Source organism: Phacochoerus africanus, chromosome 3 (genome assembly GCF_016906955.1).
Source record: "Phacochoerus africanus isolate WHEZ1 chromosome 3, ROS_Pafr_v1, whole genome shotgun sequence".
In the NCBI taxonomy this organism is placed as follows: Eukaryota; Metazoa; Chordata; class Mammalia; order Artiodactyla; family Suidae; genus Phacochoerus; species Phacochoerus africanus.
The window spans coordinates 178,785,278-178,806,006 of record NC_062546.1 but is presented as its reverse complement, the minus strand read 5'-3'; the positions used below and the strand labels follow the sequence as shown (position 1 = coordinate 178,806,006).

At 34.5% G+C, this 20,729-nt stretch overlaps 1 protein-coding gene across 1 annotated transcript in view; it reads right to left on the bottom strand.

Annotated features, from left to right (window-relative positions):
* CPS1 (carbamoyl-phosphate synthase 1) overlaps positions 1-20,337 on the bottom strand; it is a 118,465-nt gene extending 98,128 nt beyond the window's left edge. The window contains exons 1-2 of the mRNA XM_047770483.1: positions 20,193-20,337; positions 147-256 (exon numbers count right to left, since the gene is read on the bottom strand). Of these exons, the coding sequence (XP_047626439.1) occupies positions 147-256; positions 20,193-20,318 (236 nt within the window). The 5' untranslated portion in view covers positions 20,319-20,337. The remainder of the gene's footprint in view (positions 1-146; positions 257-20,192) is intronic.
* Between the last annotated feature and the right edge of the window lie 392 nt (positions 20,338-20,729).

Sequence of the window (20,729 nt, the reverse complement as noted above, 5' to 3'; positions counted from 1 at the left end):
TATGTATAAACATAGGGCAAATTTAGAGCAGTGTGTAGTATTATTATGATGATGCAGTGATTTCAACTTCAACCATGAGTAAGGGCATTCAGTTATTCCTCTATATAGAAGAAGAAAAAAAGCCTTGGAATGGAAGCATTACTCACCCTGCCAGGCCAGTATTAAAAACCACTTCACCAGCAACAGAGGATGGATGGCCAAAGGAGTAACCTTTCATCTTAGTTCCATCTTCCAGGACAATGTGTGCTGTCTGTGCCTAAAGAGAATTCATGAATCTTAGTAGAATACAAAATATGAACAGCACCAGTCGAAAAAAATCCAAAAGTATAATACACAAACATATTAAATAAATGCAGCGTATATTTAATGAAACCATGCTGCCTAGATTTGGAGTCACTCTCCTGTTACTTATCACTTTTCTTCAAATGTATGGCTCTTGTCACTGGCAGGTGTTTTATTTTGTTTTGCTTGAAAGAGGAACTGAAGCATGTCAATACATTGTCTATCCTAAGTCTACTTGCACAGTTATTGACAATCCAGAAATACTTCAATTTAGCTGAAATGCTATGGGTCTGTCTTTTCCCTCTTAATATTCCCTAGCTTTGATCAAGTATAGCTTTAAAGGAAATTCATGAGTTTGCAAAAACACTCTGAATTGTACCACGCAGCTCATCATTACTTGGAGGCTTAGAGCTAGAAGGAGTCTTCAAGGTTATCTATCAAATTGCGTTCCACAGAGCTCTCATGTTTGATGGAGTTGTCTCAAGGGCTGCCCCATCCCCAAGGTTTATGATCATAAAGAAACTCAAATTTTATCACTCTATTAATACTGATACAAAAGCAAGCACTGCAGAACATATGAAAATATACTGTCTTTTGCTTTTTAGTAGAGTTAATTATATCCATGTCTGGTTCTCTCTTTCAACTACGAGGCATTCTGAATTTGACTACTTCACCATACTAATCTTTGAGACAGCTTCTGTAAAATTCTTGGCTAAGAAGAAGGACAATTAGAGAAACTTATCTCAGAAGCAAGTATTATCTACTCTTCAAAAATACTCTAAAGTCTATTATTGAGATGATTTAGGTCTAAAACTCAATTTCCATTAAATTCAGGGGAGAAAGAAATGTATTAAACCAAACCTTGGGGGTACAAAATCTAGACTCTGTAAAAAAAAAAAAAAAAAAAAAAAAAAAAAAAAAAAAAAAAAACCTCTATAGGTCAAAATAATTAGAACATTTGTATTTTATTAAAAATAAACTATGAGGTGAAATAGAAAAGATGAACGGACCAATCACAAGTAGTGAAATTGAAACCATGATTTAAAAACTTCCAACAAACAAAAGGCCAGGACCAGATGGCTTCACAGGCGAATTCTATCAAATATCAGAGAAGAGCTAACACATATCCTTCTGAAACTATTTCAAAAAATTGCAGAGGAAGGGACACTCCCAAACTCATTCTATGAGGCCACCATCACCCTGATACCAAAACCAGAAAAAGATATCACAAAAAAAGACGCCAATTTCACTAATGAACATAGATGCAAAAATCTTCAACAAAATACTAGCAAACCAAATCCAACAATATATTAAAAGGATTGTATATCACAATCAAGTGGGATTTATCCCAGGGATGCAAAGATTCCTCAATATCTGCAAATCAATCAATGTGATACACCACATTAACAAACTGAAGAATAAAAACCATATGATCCTCTCAATAGATGCAGAAAAAGACTTTCACAAAAATCCAACACCCATTTCTGATAAAAACCCTTCAGAAAGTGGACACATAGGAAACCTACCACAACATAATAAAGGCCATATATGATAAACCCACAGTGAACATCATTCTCAATAGTGAAAAGCTGAAAGAATTCCCACTGAGATCAGGAACAAGACAAGGATTTCTGCTCTCACTACTACTATTCAACATAGTTTTGGAAGTCCTAGCCACAGCAATCAGAGAAGTAAAAGAGGTAAAAGGAATCCAAATTGGAAAGGAAGAAGCAAAACTACCACTATTTGCAGATGACATGATACTATACCTAGAGAATCCTAAAGACTCTACCAGAAAACTGTTAGAGCTCATCCATGAATTTGGCAAAGTCACAAGATACAAAATTAATACACAGAAATCAACTGCATCTCTATATATTAAAAATGAAAGATCAGAAATCAATCCCATTTACCATCGCATCCAAAAGAATAAAATACCTAGGAGTAAACCTACCTAAAGAGACAAAAGACCTGTACTCTGAAAACTATAAGCCACTGATGAAAGAAATCAATGATGACACAAATAGATGAAAAGACATACCATGCTCGTGGATTGGAAGAGTTAATATTACCAAAATGACTAGACTACCTAAGGCAATCTACAGATTCAATGCAATCCCTATCAAACTACCAAGAACATTTTTCACAGAACTCAAAATACTTTCGAGTTTGTTTGGAAGCACAAAAGACCCAGAATATCCAAAGACATCCTGAAAAAGAAAAAATGGAGCTGGAAGAATCAGGCTCCTTGACTTCAGACTATACTACAAAGCAACAATCATCAAAACCATGTGGTACTGGCACAAAGACAGAAATAAAGATCAGCGGAACAGAATAGAAAGCCCAGAATTCAAGCCACGCACCTACAGCCAACTAATCTACAACAAAGGAGGCAAGAATATACAATGGAGAAAGGAAAGCTTGTTCAATAAGTGGTGCTGGGAAAACTGGACAGCCACATGGAAAAGAATGAAATTAGAACACTCCCTAACACCATACACAAAAATAAACTCCAAATGGATTAAAGACCTAGATATAAGACCAGACACTATCAAACTCCTAGAGGAAAACATAGGCCAAACACTCTCTGACATTAACGACAGCAACATCTTCTTAGATCCACCTCTTAGAGTAATGACAGTAAAAACAAAAATAAACAAATGGGACTTAATCAAACTTAAAAGTTTTTGCACAGCAAAGGAAACCCTAAACAACACAAAAAGACAACCCACAGAATGGGAGAAAATCTTTGCAAATGAAGCGACTAACAAGGGATTAATCTCCAAAATTTATAAACACCTTCTGCAGCTCAAAACCAAAAAAAAGCAAACAACCCCATCCAAAAATGGGCAGAAGATCTAAACAGACAATTCTCCAAAGAAGACATACAGATGGCCAAAAAACACATGAAAAGATGTTCAACAGCACTCATTATTAGAGAAGTGCAAGTCAAAACCACAATGAGGTACCACCTTACACCAGCCAGAATGGACATCATCAAAAAGTCTACAAACAATAAGTGCTGGAGAGGGTGTGCAGAAAAAGGAACACTAGTACACTGTTGGTGGGATTGTAAATTGGTGCAACCACTGTGGACAACAGTATGGAGATTCCTCTGAAAACTAAAAATAGAACTACCATTTGATCCAGCAATCCCACTCCTGGGCATCTATCCAGAGAAAACCATGACTCGCAAAGACACCTGTACGCCAATATTCATTGCAGCACTATTTTCAATAGCCAAGACATGGAAACAACCTAAATGCCCATCGACAGAGGAGTGGATCAAGAAGATGTGGTACATGTACACAATGGAATGTTACTCAGCCATTAAAAGGAAGGAAATCCAGCATTTTTAGCAACATGGATGGACGTAGAAATTATCATGCTAAGTGAAGTCAGCCATACAATGAGACACCAACATCAAATGTTTTCACTGACATGTGGAATCTGAAAAAAGGACAGACTGAACTTCTTTGCAGAACAGATACTGACTCACAGACTTTGAAAAACTTATGGTTTCCAAAGGAGACAGTTCTGGGGGTGGGGGATGTGTTGGGGTTGTGGGATGGAAATCCTATAAAATTGGATTATGATGATCATTGTACAACTATAAATGTAATAAATTCATTGAGTAATAAAAAATAAAAATAAATAAACTATGAGGGAAAACATTCTGCAATAAGTAAGATAATCTGAATAATAAACTGAAATTTTATTATGTACTGTGTAATTTTTAAGACTGATGATGACATTACGGCTATATTTTTAAGAAGTCTCATTTTTTAAAGATATACACTGAAATGCTTAAGCATCAAATAACATGGTGTCTGAGATATGCTTCAAAATAATCAGAGATTAGGGAGCATGACTAGGCATATGGATGAAACAAATTTGGCCATGAGGTGAAATTGCTCAAGTGAGGAAGGTCTCTGTTCTCTCTGCAGGGTCAAGTGCATCCATTGAAGATAGAAACATGCTAATTCTCTACATTCCTTTCCTTGCATTTTTAGCTCTGGACCCATAGTGTCTAATTCTTTTGTGTCCTTCCACCTACCTTCAGTCTTACCAAACACACACACACACACACACACACACACACACACACACACACACACGCGCGCGCGCGCGTGCGCGCGCCAATCTTGCAGAAATGCAAAACGTGATTTCTAGACCTCTGTTTCTACTCCTCTAGCTCTATAAAATGCACTGTTTTTCAAGTGTTAAAATGGTAAAACCCTCATTATTTTTCTATAGTAATCTTTTCTGTAGAAATTCGATGCCTCTTTTAGTTGCAAAGCACACAAGTCCCTCCACACTGGAATGACTGCTCTTCAATGTAGTGTTTGATTGTCTTTAAAACAATATACCATGTGCCTATATATTGTTTATGTGTAGTGTGCATACATATTAATTTATATTTACACACAAAACTATTTTAGCATGTACTATTAAAATTGATATTTTTATAGTACTCCTCTCGACAGTAAGTTTATTTTTTTTTAATTGAAGGTACAATGCGTGGATTTCAATTTATATTTCTAAGAAAGTTGGACAAAGTGCTGTCCTATACATTTTTATATGTTTGTGTGCATGAGTGTCTATGTTAGTGTCCACGGGCAGAGTTGGCCAAAAAAAAAAAGTTGTCCTTCACTCAGCTTATCAAATAACCTTTGAGATAAAGTTTTTGTTTTACCTGAGGCCTTGGAACCAGTGTTCAAGATCTCAAGCTTGACACTTTATCTTTAAAGAGTCATGGTTTATTGTCTCAGCCAATAAACTAAAAAAGCATTTGGAATTACTCAGCACAGAGGAAACCACAATAAGTACTTAATGTAATATGCTTGATGACAAGACTTCCCTGACAGATATTGGCTTAAAATGCAACTTCTGAATTCTGTTTCTATATTCAGGAAATCACCTTTGCATGGAAATTCTTCTAATAACATGATTTCCTTATTTTATATTTTATTTTAATTTTTCAAATATTCTTTATTTATAATTCAAGACAGAGATTGATGATTTTAGGAAGTAGGAGTGATTATGTTCAGTGTATTTCCAAAGAACATTATAAGCTAATCAAACGTCTATGGTGATAGTTCTCCATAGGGGTATATTTATTGGGAAAATTTTCTAGGTATCTTTGACATGTTTCACAAGGTGAAAACCTTTGGTCCAAATAATAGAAATTCACTGTCAAAAAATATTTTCCACTGGAAGTATTATTTTTTGTTCTTGAGGAAGTCATGTGTAACCTACAGGTTTTCACAAAATGAGGGGAAGGCAGGAAACATTTTCTTAAATAATATTTAACTTTGATAGAACCTAAAATAACTGGACTTAGTTGGCAAAACTTAGTGTGAGAACTGCAAATTTCAATTGTCCTTTATATATCAATTTATCAACTCTGCTCTGAGCCAAACCTGCCTAAAATAACACCTCTGTTTATATTTTTCCTTTTGCTTTTCTCTATCTTCTTCTCAACTAAGAATTTCAAACTGACCTATGGGCTACACACTAATTATTTTAAAGAAAGGCAAAAATTAGCATAAGCAATCTGACCCTTGTTTGCCTGTTCCTACAATTCTATTCGGTATTTTTCTTCCCCTCTTCATGGGACTAATTTTATACTTTGCTTTCTGTCTTTTAAAGATATATTTAAGGAGACATTTACTGTTGCCTGAAATAGTCCCTGAAATTGTCCTCAATATGTCTTATTGCTCCTTTAATTATATTTTTTGTTCTTTTTGGCAGCTTTTATAGATCTTCCAATCCTCCTTTCCACTACACATTATATTTTTACAAGCCTTCTGTTTATTGCCTATAGTACCATTTACAGTCCACTTAACTACACTGGCCTCCAATGATTTTAAAATGATGACTGCCAATTGACTTATCTATGAATTGATGGAGAGACTCCGCACAAAGAGCTATTACTTGGAATCCCCTCTTCTAGCTAACAGGTCCCCAAATGCTATTTCATTTCAAGGAGTCCAAAAGAAATCACTTCGTTACCATCGTAAGGTATTTTACTAGCCTCAGTCCTAGTAGAAAGAGGTCTATACACTAAGAATTAGACTACAACGTTAAATGATCATTGAAGTGCCTACTGCTGGAGAACTTTGGTAGTTTGAATGCTGAAAGTGCAAAGGAAACCTTAATGAGAAGTCTGTACACTCATAGAATGTGAGGGAAAGTAACCAAAGGCTATATTATACATAAGTTCTACAAAATAAATGGAATCTATCATGACATGGTCCCTAAGTGTTTAATAAAAACATATAAGCCAGAGTTCCTCTCATGGCTCAGCAGAAACGAATCTGACTAGTATCCACGAGGATGCAAGTTCGATCCTTGGCTTCGATCAGTGGGTTAAGGTCTGGCATAGCTTGAGCTGTGGTATTAGGTCGCAGACGTGGCTCAGATCTGGCATTGCTGTGGCTGTGGTATAGGCCAGTGGCTATAGTTCCTATTCGATCCCTAGGCTGGGAACCTCCATATGCCATAGGGACAACCATAAAAAAAAAAGGTATAGGCCAATAAAACATCTTAGACCTCCAGGCTCCAGGTCGCAGCATTATTTAGCTCCTACCGTGCGCCAAGTACTATGCTAGGCTCTGGAGATACATGGATAAATGTTGACCCCTTCACTCCTTTAATAAAAGGGCCAGATATGTACATGGATGGTAAAATATGGGAAACCTCAAAATAAGTATCTCTGCAACACCTGGAGATAAAGTAAATTAAATATTCTCACCTTTTGGATATTTCTTTTTAATAATTCACCCTTTCCTTACCATTCATGCTTTAAGTAATAAAAATTAAAATTTTAAGTAAGAAACTTGTCAAATTTTTAATTTAAAATATAAAGTTTAAAGGCTTTACTCAAATGTCATTCATCTTCTTAGCAAGACCTACACAAAATCACAATATGCCCCCCAACAGCCTATCTCCTTAGTCTACTCTTTCTTCACAGCACTCATTGACTTCTAACATATCATCCAGCGTCTTATTTTAAATATCTGTCTTATCCCACTAGAAAACTGAACTTCACATGGGCAGAGTGTTGAGTCTGCTTTGTTCACTGATGTGTCTGCTTCCAAGGGCCAACATCAGTGCCTGGTACAGAGTAGACAATTATTTAATTTTTTTTTTCTTTTTTGTCTTTTTGCCTTTTCTAGGGCCACTCCCTCAGCATATGGAGGTTCCCAGGCTAGGGGTCGAATCAGAGCTGTAGCCGCCGGCCTACACCAGAGCCACAGCAACTTAGGATCCGAGCCGAGTCTTCGACCTACACCACAGCTCACAGCAATACCAGATCCTTAACCCACTGAGCAAGGCCAGGGACTGAACCCACAACCTCATGGTTCCTAGTCAGATTTGTTAACTGCTGCGCCACGGCAAGAACTCCGACAATTATTTAATTTTAGTTTGATGAATAAAGCATCATTAAGTGACAATATAAATAAAATGCCATTTAAAAAACACCAAAAAGCATGATTATATATTCAATTTTTAGTTTGTTCTAGATATAAATTTTCAAATAAGCAAATATCTGTCTTGAGTTGCCTTTTCACTGTTTAACTGATGGTTCCTTTCTATAATATAAGTGTAGTCAAGTATGGAGATTTTATGGTGGGAAAGAGATGTGAGTGACATTGAAGGAGAAAGAGCAACAAAGGGAAAATTTAGTGGATATTTATCCCAGGATATGCATATTGAGGCTGCTGCATGTGAGTGTTGGAATATATCTTACTCAGAGTTAAGACAAATATCATAGTAATTCAAAAAACGGGTCATTTATATCAATTTACTAGGGATTTCACCAGAAAGAGGCTGACAGTGTTTGAATTACATAACAAACTATTTCAGTCCCTATTTCACTTTGAAAATATAGGGAAAAAATGAGAAAGCTCTCCTTATCCAGTGTATTCTAAAATACAGGAGTATGAAAAGAAAATTCTATATTCTTCTACTTAGTCTTAGAATAGCTTATACATATCATTTTACATTTCTCATATTACTCTCACATATTTTGCCATAGCAAGTTCAAAAGAAAGGTCTAAGTCAAATGCAAAGAGAACAAAAGTTATTTTGAACATTGAAAGCTGTTAACTTTTTAGTCACTGAAATTAGTTAAGTAAATATGGACTTTATTCACCTTGCTCAATTTGAAATTTGAGTCTACCTAGCTTCTGCGTCTCCCTAGCTCAATCACTACAGGACAATAAAAACAACCAACAAATTTTAAAGTGAGTTTAATCTGACTCCCTCTTGGTGGAATTGAGAGATTTTGTTTGGTTTGCTCTCAGCAGACATGGAGAACAACTGTTACCTTTCCAAAATATGAACACTTATATAAGCATTTTTTTGCAGATGCCTACTTTGGGATTTTTTTTCTTTGTTTTACTTTTTTCCCTTGGTCTGGAATAAGCAGTCCCAATTCTTTTAATATGTCCGTATAGCTCTTCATTTTACTTTTTCACCTCTGGATCTCTTACTAATAGCCTAATAACTTCTCTTAGTAAAACCTTCATGTATATTCAATTCTGCATGTGATAGGATCCACTTAGTGGCTTCATTTTAATTGGGTACTCATTTTCATTATAGTCTAATTCTTTATCACTATTAAGTGCATATGAAATTATAAGAATATTCTTCAACTCTCAAAATCATAGCCAATTAGAAAAATTTAACTTTCAATTCATTATCTAATTTTACATGTAACTCGAAGTCAAAGTACTAGTTAGATGTTGTTGATGTTGTTAGCTTTTATTCTTATTGACTCAACCAAACTGACAATAAAATGCTGAACTCTAACAAAGAAGTATTAGGTTGTATTTACACTAGGCTTCATCTTAAAAACTGAGATATTTAAACTGCTTTCATTAATCAATCTTTTTCTCTACTCAATGATATTTATCAACCCAAATATACACAGTTCACTAAAGATAACAATAGGAACATTACCACAAGGGGAACAGAAACTTTAAGCTGTTATCTGGAAATCTCATTTCAATAAGGTCAAGGGCATTGGGTTTAGCAAACACTTAGAACACAGATTTTAAAAGATAACTATCCATTTTACATACATATATCTCACTATTCCCTAAATAACTATTGCCCAAATTTGCTTATACACTCATAATCTAAATTGCAAATCAGTTTAGAAAGATATTTCCACATAAGAGTAGAGTATAATTTTCCATCCAACCAGGGGAGGAATTATTTTAAGTATAAAGAGGACAAACTTCTGGAGAAAAGCAATGAGAAGAGCAGATGCTTTAGGAGAAAAAAAAAATTCACAGACTAAGGCAATCACTTCCTCTATCCTGGCCCCATTATTCCAATCTATACATAGCTCTACCCATTAGGAACTGTTTAAAATTGTGCCCTGTGTAAGTAAAAAAGACGGGATATAAGTGAAGTAGGTTGGGCTGGAGAGAGTAATTTTAATCACTTCTTCCACCTTTCACCATCTGGCTTTCTCTTTCCCTCCCATACCCTGTCTGCTGAAATATGGATTTCATTCATTTTTTGGTTTGTTCCTTTGTTTGCTTATTTTGAGTTTTGGTTTTATACTCTGGATAAATTGGTGTGTATCAAAGGTCAGTTCTGTAAATGTCTTTGGAGATTTTGTCAGAAAAACAAATCTTGAAGACTGCTAGACCAAGTGACTGAGGTATGCCCAAGTTCTTATCCTCTTTCCTGCCCTCTCTTCTCCTCAAATATCAAAATTCTACCTCTTACTAGAAATTCAAGCTAACCAAATTTGTACATTAATTAAATAGGCATTGAAGGACTTGTCACTTCTAAAGTTAAGGCTAAATAAAAATTGTTCCTTATATAATTTACTGCCCTATATCCACATATATTATAAACTTCCCCAGTAAGATTATATTCAACACCAGACAACATCAAAGACAGAGACCCTGCCTTTTCTGTCCAACACAGTATCACCAGCACATAACACAGAATCTGGCACATCTGAATTCAGATCTTGGCTCAAGCAGCTAACTTTCAGAGATTTTGGAAAGATCACTTAACCCCAGGTCCATAAGGGAGAGTAACAGGTATATTTGGTGATTTTGGGAAATGGAATTGAGCAAGACTGGGTCAACCCTATGTAACTCTCTTCTCAAAGAAACCTGTTCACAGTTGCTCATCAAGGGGATCTGCACTTGTTAGTAAATACATTTTACTCAGGGAATGGGGGTTCTAAGAAGCCAATGGTTATAGATGTAGGTCCTATTTTCCAAATAGGTTTAACTGTAATAGAGCTGATATCAGGATCTCTATCTATTTGAACATCATGTCTTGTTTTTTCAATTGATTTTAAATTTAGAGATTGAAGAGGAGGTGTGATTAATTATCACTTCTGGAATCCCATGAGTAATATATACCTAGAAAATACTGATTGATTGAATGAATGGATAAATGAATGTATGAATGAATGAATAGATGGATGGATGGATGAATGGCTATCAGGTGGCAAAGATGCTGCATAATTCTATTTTTATTTCTCTGAGACACTACAGGCTTGCAAATTGCACTCCTGCTTTGCTCCAGTTATATTTTAACTATTCCTCTTAGGCTCTACTTACAATGTAAGAAGAAATGGGCAATTTATAGCTATATTTAATTCCATGTGATTTATTTCCTGAGAAACTAGTTAAGGGAATAAAGAACACCTGCTTCAATAGTATTTTCTCTTCCATATTCCACCAAGTAGAGATGTGAGTACAGCAATTCCTTTTTATAAAGCTATTACATCATAATTAAGCTTTATTCACACCTTTGTAAAATTATTTTTGTCATATAATCTACTATTTAGCAGTGTATAGCTAAATGATTAAACAATGAATTCAGGGAGAGAGGAAAAGTTACAGCAGAAAACAATAAAAGCATATACTCTCTTACTCTACATACCTCTTCCCAAGTATTTCTTTTCATACTGAAAATATTAAACATTTACGTTTTCATTTCACATTTGATATAATATTTATTTGTACTCACATTTTAAAATTCAATTTATTTTATTTTTGGTTGAACTCTTTCTAAATAAATATTTTCTGGTAGTGTTAGTCTTAAATATTTCAAATCCAAAGATATTAATTCTAATAGTAAGATTTTAGAGTTTTAGTCTCTCTCCCTTTGGCATCTTTTCCTAACATATCTTAGGAATAAAGCTTTAAAATCACATCTGGTCCTATAGGCTAGGTAATAAAGTTACTTAATTATTATTTAATTAAGTATAATTCCACTGTTAATAATAAGGCAAAACAGTACAGCCACTATGGAAAACGGTATGTAGAATTCTCAAAAAAAATTAAAATTGGTACTCTGGTTTAGCAATCCTCCTTCCGGATACTTATCCAAAGAACTGAAGTTGGGATCTCAAAGATATATGTGCACTGCACTGTTCATCACAGCACTTTTCACAATAGCCAAGATATGGAAACAACCTAAATGTCTATCAGTGGATGAACGGATAAAGAAAACATGGAATATACATGCAATGGAATATTACTCAGCCTTGAAAAAGAAGGAAATCCTGCCATATATGATAGCATGAATAAACCTCAAGGACATTATGCTAAGTGAAATAAGCCAGTCATAGAAGGACAAATACTGCATGATTTCACTTATCTGACACATCTGAAATAGTCAAATTCTTAGAAGAACTATAGTTGCCAGGGGCTAAGAGAAGGGGGTTAATGGGGAGTTACTAATCAACAGACATAAAATCTCAATTGTTAATGGTGAATAAGTTCTAGTGATTTATTTATTTATTTTTTTTAAGATTATTTTTTCTATTATAGTTTATTTACAAAGTTCTAGTGATTTACTGTAACAAGACTGCATTGCAAACTTAAAAATTGGTAAAGAAGGTGGACCTCATGTTAAGTGTTCTGACCATAATAAAGTAAAATTGTATTATCTAATGTTAACAGAAATGTAAGCTTCCATCACTGGGGAAAAAAAATAAAATTGGACTCAGCATATATAACCCAATCATTCTCTTTTTACTTTTCATCTAAAATGCTTATCAAATTTTACTGTATGTTAGTAATTGTGTTTGTTTTACTTTACTGATGCAGTCTCATAATATTCCATTTCTATGCCAATTCCCAAATAGTCTATAACTAAGAATTAATCCATTTTTGTCCCCCTCTAAAAAAAAGTGAGGCTGCTATATTTCCACTTTTGTTTCTGAGGTTTATCTATAGTGCTAATACATACTTGGTACTCAATAAATATTTGTATAATTAATTCTGAAGAGGGTAGTTAAGGATAACATGTGTATGTCAATTTTTGTAGTTCATGTCAAAGGACCTTCTTAAGTTTCCTGTGTATATGTAATTACTTCATTTTTAATCTTTTATTTTGTAATTTCATTTTTCTTTAAACTGAATTACATATCTGTATTATCCCTACTACTAGATTGCTTTAAAAATAGGCATTTTTAACAAACTGGGTAATCTTTCACAATGTTCCATCTAGTATTTCTAAAGCCTACGGAGTCTTTCACAAACTTTACGTAATTTCTGAAGAAAATGTATTTTGTAAGGATGATTGCGTATAAGTAGAAATTATAACAAATTCCCTATTTATTTGTTGGCTTATATGCTGCAGATGTGGCTATTATTGTTTTACCATGTCATATATTATATTCTTTAATGATATTTCAAGAATGTGATACTGCAAGTAGATCTTCTTATATTTTCCCTAAATATCTCCTCTCTTCGGGGTTTTTAATTTTTTTAATTAAAATTCACTGTAAACCAATATTTATGGGTCTATTTTCATTTCCTAAGATGACTGATTAGCTTTATGGGACCACAAATAAATTACCAGGATTTTACCCCCTAATATTCCCAGTTTGTTCCTGTTTTAAAAAGTAGATGTTTCAAAGTATTTTCCAGGATAAGAACAATGCAACAACCATTAGTAGGAGTCAAACAACTAAATTCCCTTTCAGAAAGCTTTGAAAATGGGTCTCTGGTGCTATGCTCAACTGATTCAGAGCGCTTCATCTTAAGAAGGAACAGTCAAATTCAAAAAGAATTTATAATTTAATCTATAAAAGTTTTGAAAGAGCAAGTGTTTTTTATTACTATTAGGTTCTTCCTTTGCCTAATATCAGTGTGTGACGTTGTGAAAATCATCCACCTCTTGCTCATTTACAGTCCCACTTCCCAGAATCATTCTGGATTAACTTCGAGAATATTGATCCTTTACTTTGAGCCAGTTTTCTTTGGATCCTTTTGTTCAAATAAGTCAAAACAAGACTTTTCTTGGAGTCAAAATTGCTTATGGTAAACACCCACCACATGAGACTTTATATATGTGTGGAGCTTACAGGAGAAAGAAACACATTAAAAATTGGAAAACAACATGTTTTGTTATAAACATATGACAATATTTTGATTAAAGCGGAAGAAAAGTGTCAACCAAACAGTGATGCCCTAAAATATTATGTTTATAGAATTACTGGTGGCCATATAAAGGAGTTCTCACTGATTCTTTGATTTAAACAACCTGTCCTCAAAATGGAACCGAAAAAAAAGGAAAAGAAAATAAAAATCTAGTTTAGTTTGGATTGAGATAAAGTATGGTATATAAATGGGCTCTTGAGTAAGAAAGAAAATTACATCAGGAGAAACTATTTAGAGCATTCTGAAGCCAGATGGAAAAACACCTCTTGGCTTCAGATTCACAGGTAAGCACACTGACAAAAAGTCAACCTAAAAAAATCCGTACGATGTTTGAGGCCTGATTAAAATTCTGCCCAGATTTGTTACATGTATATTCACATCTGTGTGTTCCTCTGTTAACCACAGCACTTAACACATCTATAAAATGGGAGGGACAGTACTGTTTCTTACCCCTGGGTATGAGAATTCATCAGCAAAATGTTCTGGATGTAAAGACTCAAGCTAAGTTAGAAATAAATTCCATTAAAGGTTTGAATATAAAACATTATAGCAACAATAATCCCCTTAAACTAGTGGGGTTATTGGAATATTATGGAAATAAAAATTATTTACTGTGACTATATTGCTGTTAAATCATTTGTCTATGTAACTTATTTGCATATCAGAAAAAGCAGTAAGCCCATGTGTTTATTTCCATTTTTACCAAGTTCTAAAGTTTTATGTCACATATTTGATTTCTGACTTACCTGAGGTTTCTTAGCTATTGGTTCATATCAGTACTCACCCTCTTAAAAAATAAAATAAATCTGAACTAAGCTTTGGAAGGTAGGAATCTTAAAGCCAGAATTTATTTTATTTTATTATTGCATAGATAATATGGTAAAAAGTTAAAATACTGAAGTACTCTTTATTAGTAAATACAATCCTATTTTTCACTCTTAGGTCAATACTTTAAAAATATGGATACTTAAAATTCACAATTACAACACAATTTGCTACCTCTAGAATACTTAATGAGGCTTCTCTGTAGTTACAATGCCTATGACGTCAGGATTTCAAAGTACTATAACAGCAGTAATCAATTAAGCCTTACAACATCTTAAGTTAATAGTCTTACAACATCCTAAGTTAATATTAAGTCACCTACCTTTGGTTAAACATAATCCAATGTTGGTGAGGGGGATTATAAGGTTAATTTACTCATATACTTCTATGTACTGGATATTTATTTAAAAATTAATCAGATTTAGGAGTTCCCATTGTGGCTCAGTGGTTAACAAATCTGACTAGGAACCATGAGGTCATGGGTTCAATCTGTGGCCTCGCTCAGTGGGTAAAGGATCCGGCATTGACACGAGCTGTGGTGTAGGTCGCAGGCGCGGCTCAGATCCCGCGTTGCTGTGGCTCTGGCATAGGCCAGTGGCTACAGGTCTGATTAGACCCCTAGCCTGGGAACCTCCATATGCCACAGGAGCAGCCCTAGAAAAGGCAAAAAGCAAAAAAAAAAAATCAGATTCATAAGTAATTTTTATTCCAGTTATAGTTCTTACTGTAAATAAAAGTATTCATAAAATTTTCCATCACAAAATACATTTATAAAGTGTAGGCTTTTAACAGGCACTTAATTGGCATCTATGTAGTAAATTGTTCTGAATCTGGGAGGGGTCTTGACTTTATGGTTATAAACTATTGTAGTCTTAAATTTAGTTCTACATCATAGAAGAAATTTACTCAGTAAAATTCTTAGCTATATAACAACTGTATTGATTCTTTTGTCAGAACCTCACATTAGCCAATAACCTTCCTGTGAAATTTTAAAGGTCAATATAGGGCATTTATTAAGTTGGGAAAAAAAAAAGAATAGAGGAGACTTGAAAATATTTTTATGAGTTGAACTCATTTAGACCAGATGAAGGAAATCAAATAAAATCTAGAGATTGCTAGGGCTGAGCAGTCCAACACGAAGCCTACCTGGCACCTGTAGCTTTCTTCAACCCTCAGTCATTGAAAAGACCATGGAAAATACTGGTCACATCAAAGACATTCAGTCTTGCATAGCAAATTCCTTGAAGTGAGCTTTGGTATGACCATTGCCCAAGAAATACTGGAGACTCTACTACATCCTCCAACCTTTGATACAAGTCAGAAATATGAAGAAAGTCTAATGAAGACATAAGAACAGAGGAATGTTCACTCTTTCTATAGCAGCAGGATCTAAATCTGTGTTGAAATTATCAGTAAGTCTGGCTAAGCATGGTTAAATAGAAACTCAAAGTCCCATCAGCAAGAAAGGAAAGTATGTGGCCAAGACTCGTGCTAGTTCTTCTGGCATTTCCCCAGCCAGAATCCTTAGCTCCCGACCTAGAACTGGGATCAGGGTAAGGCCAGCGAGTTGTCTAGGGCACAACATCCAAGGAGGCAACCACGTCCAAGGAGGCAACCACGGGCCTGGTAGTGAGAGCTTTCCTCAGTATCACACCTTAGGTGTCTTATTTGCCTACCCTTATCTAAGCCCTGTTCAATTACAACATTTCCAAGGTTTTTTCTGGCAAGAAGCTCAAAGTGTCAAGACACTGTTAATGACAAACAAATGAGTCTGTTCTTTAGAAAGGAGAATATAGAAGGTAGAGTACATAAACAAAAATGTTCAAAAGAGATGCCACCCCCCAATTAATGAAATATTGTCCACCAAAAACATGGTGGACTAATTACCCAAACTAATTCCGAAACAGCTCATTTGGGATTGGAATACAATTTATTATTTCAAAAATATGGATTATTGTGGATGAAATTCAGCCCTAAAATGTAGCTATAAGTAGCAAAAGTCTAATACAATAGATAATTCTATTCTTGGAAGGGAGTAATAAACCTACCTCTATCCCCACCTCTAATATGTACAAAGAGGCTCCAATATAATAATGAATTCTATGTCCTGTGAATGTCTTTAAAGCTACTACAATATAACTAAATGATTCTAATTGTAAGAGTTTTCATAGTTGCCAATTTATAATCAAAGGACAATAGCTCTTCAAGGTTGAGCTAAATAGCTACTTCTATATTAGAATCAGGACATAATATCTTACAAAATGAAAACCTTTCAAAGGGAATAATGATTCCTAGGGCTCATTCATATCTGAAGTACTCAAGAGAAGGACACTTGGACTGTTAGGTTCCTGGCTGAATTATAACACAGGTCACCATGTTTAGAAATGAGTGGATTAATGTTAGGAGCAGTACTTATTGAATCCTTTTCTATTCACAGGGAACTTAACCTTTTCAATTTAATACCTTTGATTTCCAAATTCATTTGCAAGTAAAAATAAAACTATTTAGTTTTGGTGATTTTCCAAGACTTGTGAACTCAGAATTTTTTAAGTTTGCTCCTATCAGAGACTACCCACTTACTATCCATTCATTTCCACTTATTATTCTACCTGTAAACACCCAGGGTAGAAGATCCATATTTATTTCCTTAATTAACTAATTAATTAAATATTAGGATGTACAACCTGACTTTTGAAATTGAATTTACCATAGTTAAAAAAGATTATTTGCTTCATAGTCCATAATTCTAATTCATTATAAGCAATATATTCCTAGAGATAGGTCTAATATAAAAGCAAAAGTGAAACAATCATCATTATAAATATTTGAGAATTTTTATCAGATATCTTGTCATTGTAATAGCTTGTAGTCCATGAAAATGTGAAGAAACTCTAACCTAACTCTTAAATCCTTCTACTAAAATGTATAGAATAGAAGGTTTCTCAAATACCCAGATTTTTGCTTTTAGGGCCTTTCATGGCTTTTTAAACACTTATCATGGGTAATGGTCACAGGTCTTGGAGTAAATAATAAATTGTTCCCATACTACAGATGACAAAATTTATGTTCAGAGAGTATATGTGACTTGACTAAGTTCAGAGTTTCGATAGCTGCAAAAGAGGCTAGATCTGGATTTTTTTCTTCCTATCCAGTATGTTTTCCACTGCACAAATAGAATAAGCTGAGTGTCATAATGAGTACTAAACATTTGCAATACTAATAGAAAAAGATTACTATCTCTAAAGATTTTTGTGTGTTATGGTGATTGACCATGTATACCCTTGATACAAAATTCCTTTAAAATGTAGAGCAACTTGAAATGCTTTCCTCTTTCTTATGAAATACAACTGTGTCTACTGGCAAGGTACACTCTATGCAAATATTAGCTATAAACAAATACACGAGGAAGGGCCACGTAAAAGTACAAGTGTGTCACTGCTGTCGTCAAACTCACTCTTTTTGTCCAACACCAAGGGAAGAGGAAAGTGACCTCCAAAGTCATAGAAAAGGAAACCAATTCAGTGTGGTGTTTATAGATTTGATCGCAAGGTAGCTTTACAATCCATTTACTCTCTATGACTGGCTATAATGCTACTAACCTTTAGTGACTGTTCTCACTGCCCTTCACTGACCATATATAATCATATCCTAATGATTTTAACTTTTTTAAGATAGGATGCCCATATAAAGAGTAAGTGCAAATATATCTTTCTAAGAGAGTTGAGTTTTAAAAGTGAAGACATGAAGAAAAGTAGATAGAGGACTGTTTCAAAATAAGTGAATAATAACACACGTCCCCTTGGACTTCTATATAGAATTTTAATTCAGTATTGTGAAGTTCAAGAACTTCTATTTTTCATGGCTGGCATTCCTCCAGAACTTTGGCCAGAAATGATTGAGTGTGAGTAATGGCTTTTACACCATGAAATGATGGCTTATTCCTCCTACAAATTTGTCATTCTTAGCTGTGAAGTTTGGCAGGCCCTTAAAACAGATCGGCCACCATGAGCTAGAACTACTTTCACAGGGGTCCAGCCACATAATTAAACCATTTTGTTGTAGTTGTATAGAGTGCTTATTACATTAGCGGAGAATTTGCTTATAATCTGAATCCTATCTACACCATTTTAATCTTCTATTTCTGTTTCTGGTGAAGATACACCAACCCTATGTATCTATTTTTGTAGAGAAGAAAAAGATATTTAGATGGACATAACTTTGAAGTCTTAGAAAACATATCTAACCTTAGGTAATGTTTTTTTCATTTATTTGCTATTTATTCTCTCGTGGTATATTATCACCCTTGAAATATTACTGACACTAAACTGAAACCAAATATTTACCCTCAGAACATCTATGTAGTCACTGTATCTTTGATGATAGTTTAGAGCATCTCTCCTTTCTTGGCTCTCTTGTTACAGTTAAACTTATTCCTAGAAAATGGTTTCTCCTAGATTTCTTCGTTTAAAATAGTTTCTTGTACTTTCTCCTGAGATCTTGAGCTGTCTCTTTTTCTCTCCTTCTCTCTCTTAAATTTTTTTCTCATTCCTATTTCTTTCCCACTCCTGTCATTGGAGGTCACAAGAAGCTATGGGCATGGCTTAGCCCTACAGAGATCATTCAGGGCTAAAGTCTTACTGTCTCCTTGCTTGAACAGCCTAAGCAATAGAAGCTGGGGAAGTACTTGGAAGATTTTTAGTTAAACCACTGAGCACACAATGCATAAGCAGAACACTCAAAACTATTAGAACCTATTTTTATATCCACAGAGACAGATTTTTTTTTCCACTTCACTTTCCATGGCTCTTACTACTATAGAAGCAATATATTTAAAGCTACTGTAATTACTTAAATTTTATATTCACTAAAGATGATTTTCATTGACAAAATTCCCTTGGAATAACTTCAGACTTCCCTGGTAATAAATGTCTTCATAAAAGTATAGGGAAGTATAGACAGGAAGAGTACTAGAATTCCATAACTCTGTGGTGGGAGCAGGAGAAGAGCATTTCATGTTCTCTTCCTGAACATGCTCCTCAGTTATATATACACTCAAAGAGATAGCCTTAACAGCTGCTAGTTGCCTCAGTGTCTTAGTATGCAAAATAAAAATAATAAATTTGTCCCTCTAAAAGAAGGGCCAAGAGAGAAAATGAAAAAGCAAAAGCAGTATCTACATGATGGTTTGCAAATATCAAAATGTAGATATGTTGATATTTTCCTTCCAAAACATTTTCCCAGAAAATTTTACAGTGAGCCCGTATAGAATAGAGGCCTAGCATACTCCCTAGTGGGATATAGTTAATACATACATAAGCAACTCCATGTTTGAACCCAAACTATGAGTAATAGTGTCTGGGCTGAGCCCTGATAGCCTTTAAAAATATTTGTTTTCCAAACAGAGCACTTACATTTTATATATTCATAGCAATTGTGATCATTCTTTACCTTGGGTGAAAACTGCCAAAATTTTACTCAGAGCAGATAAAAATGATCATTCGTTAACTCTGTAGGTTTTTTAAGAAAACAGGTATTCATGAGTTAGCAGTTCAGAACTATGTTTTTCCTCTGTCAGTGACACCTTTGCTTCAGGCGTAACTACATCCTATACAATTTTATTGGAAGCAACAAAAATGAGAATATTACCTTGACAGAAAGGAGCCTGATGCCAGGTCTTGAAATTTTCCATTGATGGTGTGCAGTCGCATTGGTTAAACCAAAACCTGTCTTCAAGGTCTTCACCACTTTGCAAGCTGTCAAAATCCTCGTCATTTTGAAGATGTTGATTTGTGACTAAAATTAAATGAAATTACATATATTTTATGAGAATTGTTCTAAAAGATTTTTTATTTAATATGAAGAAGCTGAAGAGCGTGCAGTCAAGTGTTTAAGGCTAACTGCACAGTGATCTTTGAAGTTCCATTCATTCTGTCATTAAATGTCTTTGGCCATAGCTCCTCCTTCTCTTAAGCCCTCCCCCTGAGGTAATGTCCAGAGATGTTCCATGGATATGTAATACAAATTGCAAAACATCAAACACTACCTTCCCCTGCTGAAATAAACCAGTCATCTGTCAAAGGAATTGCTTATGCAGCTGAAAAGAATGACCTAGGCACAGTGGACCACCTCAGGAGTATTAATTACATTAAAGAGTAGCAACTTTCTAATAATGCTAAGGATTTT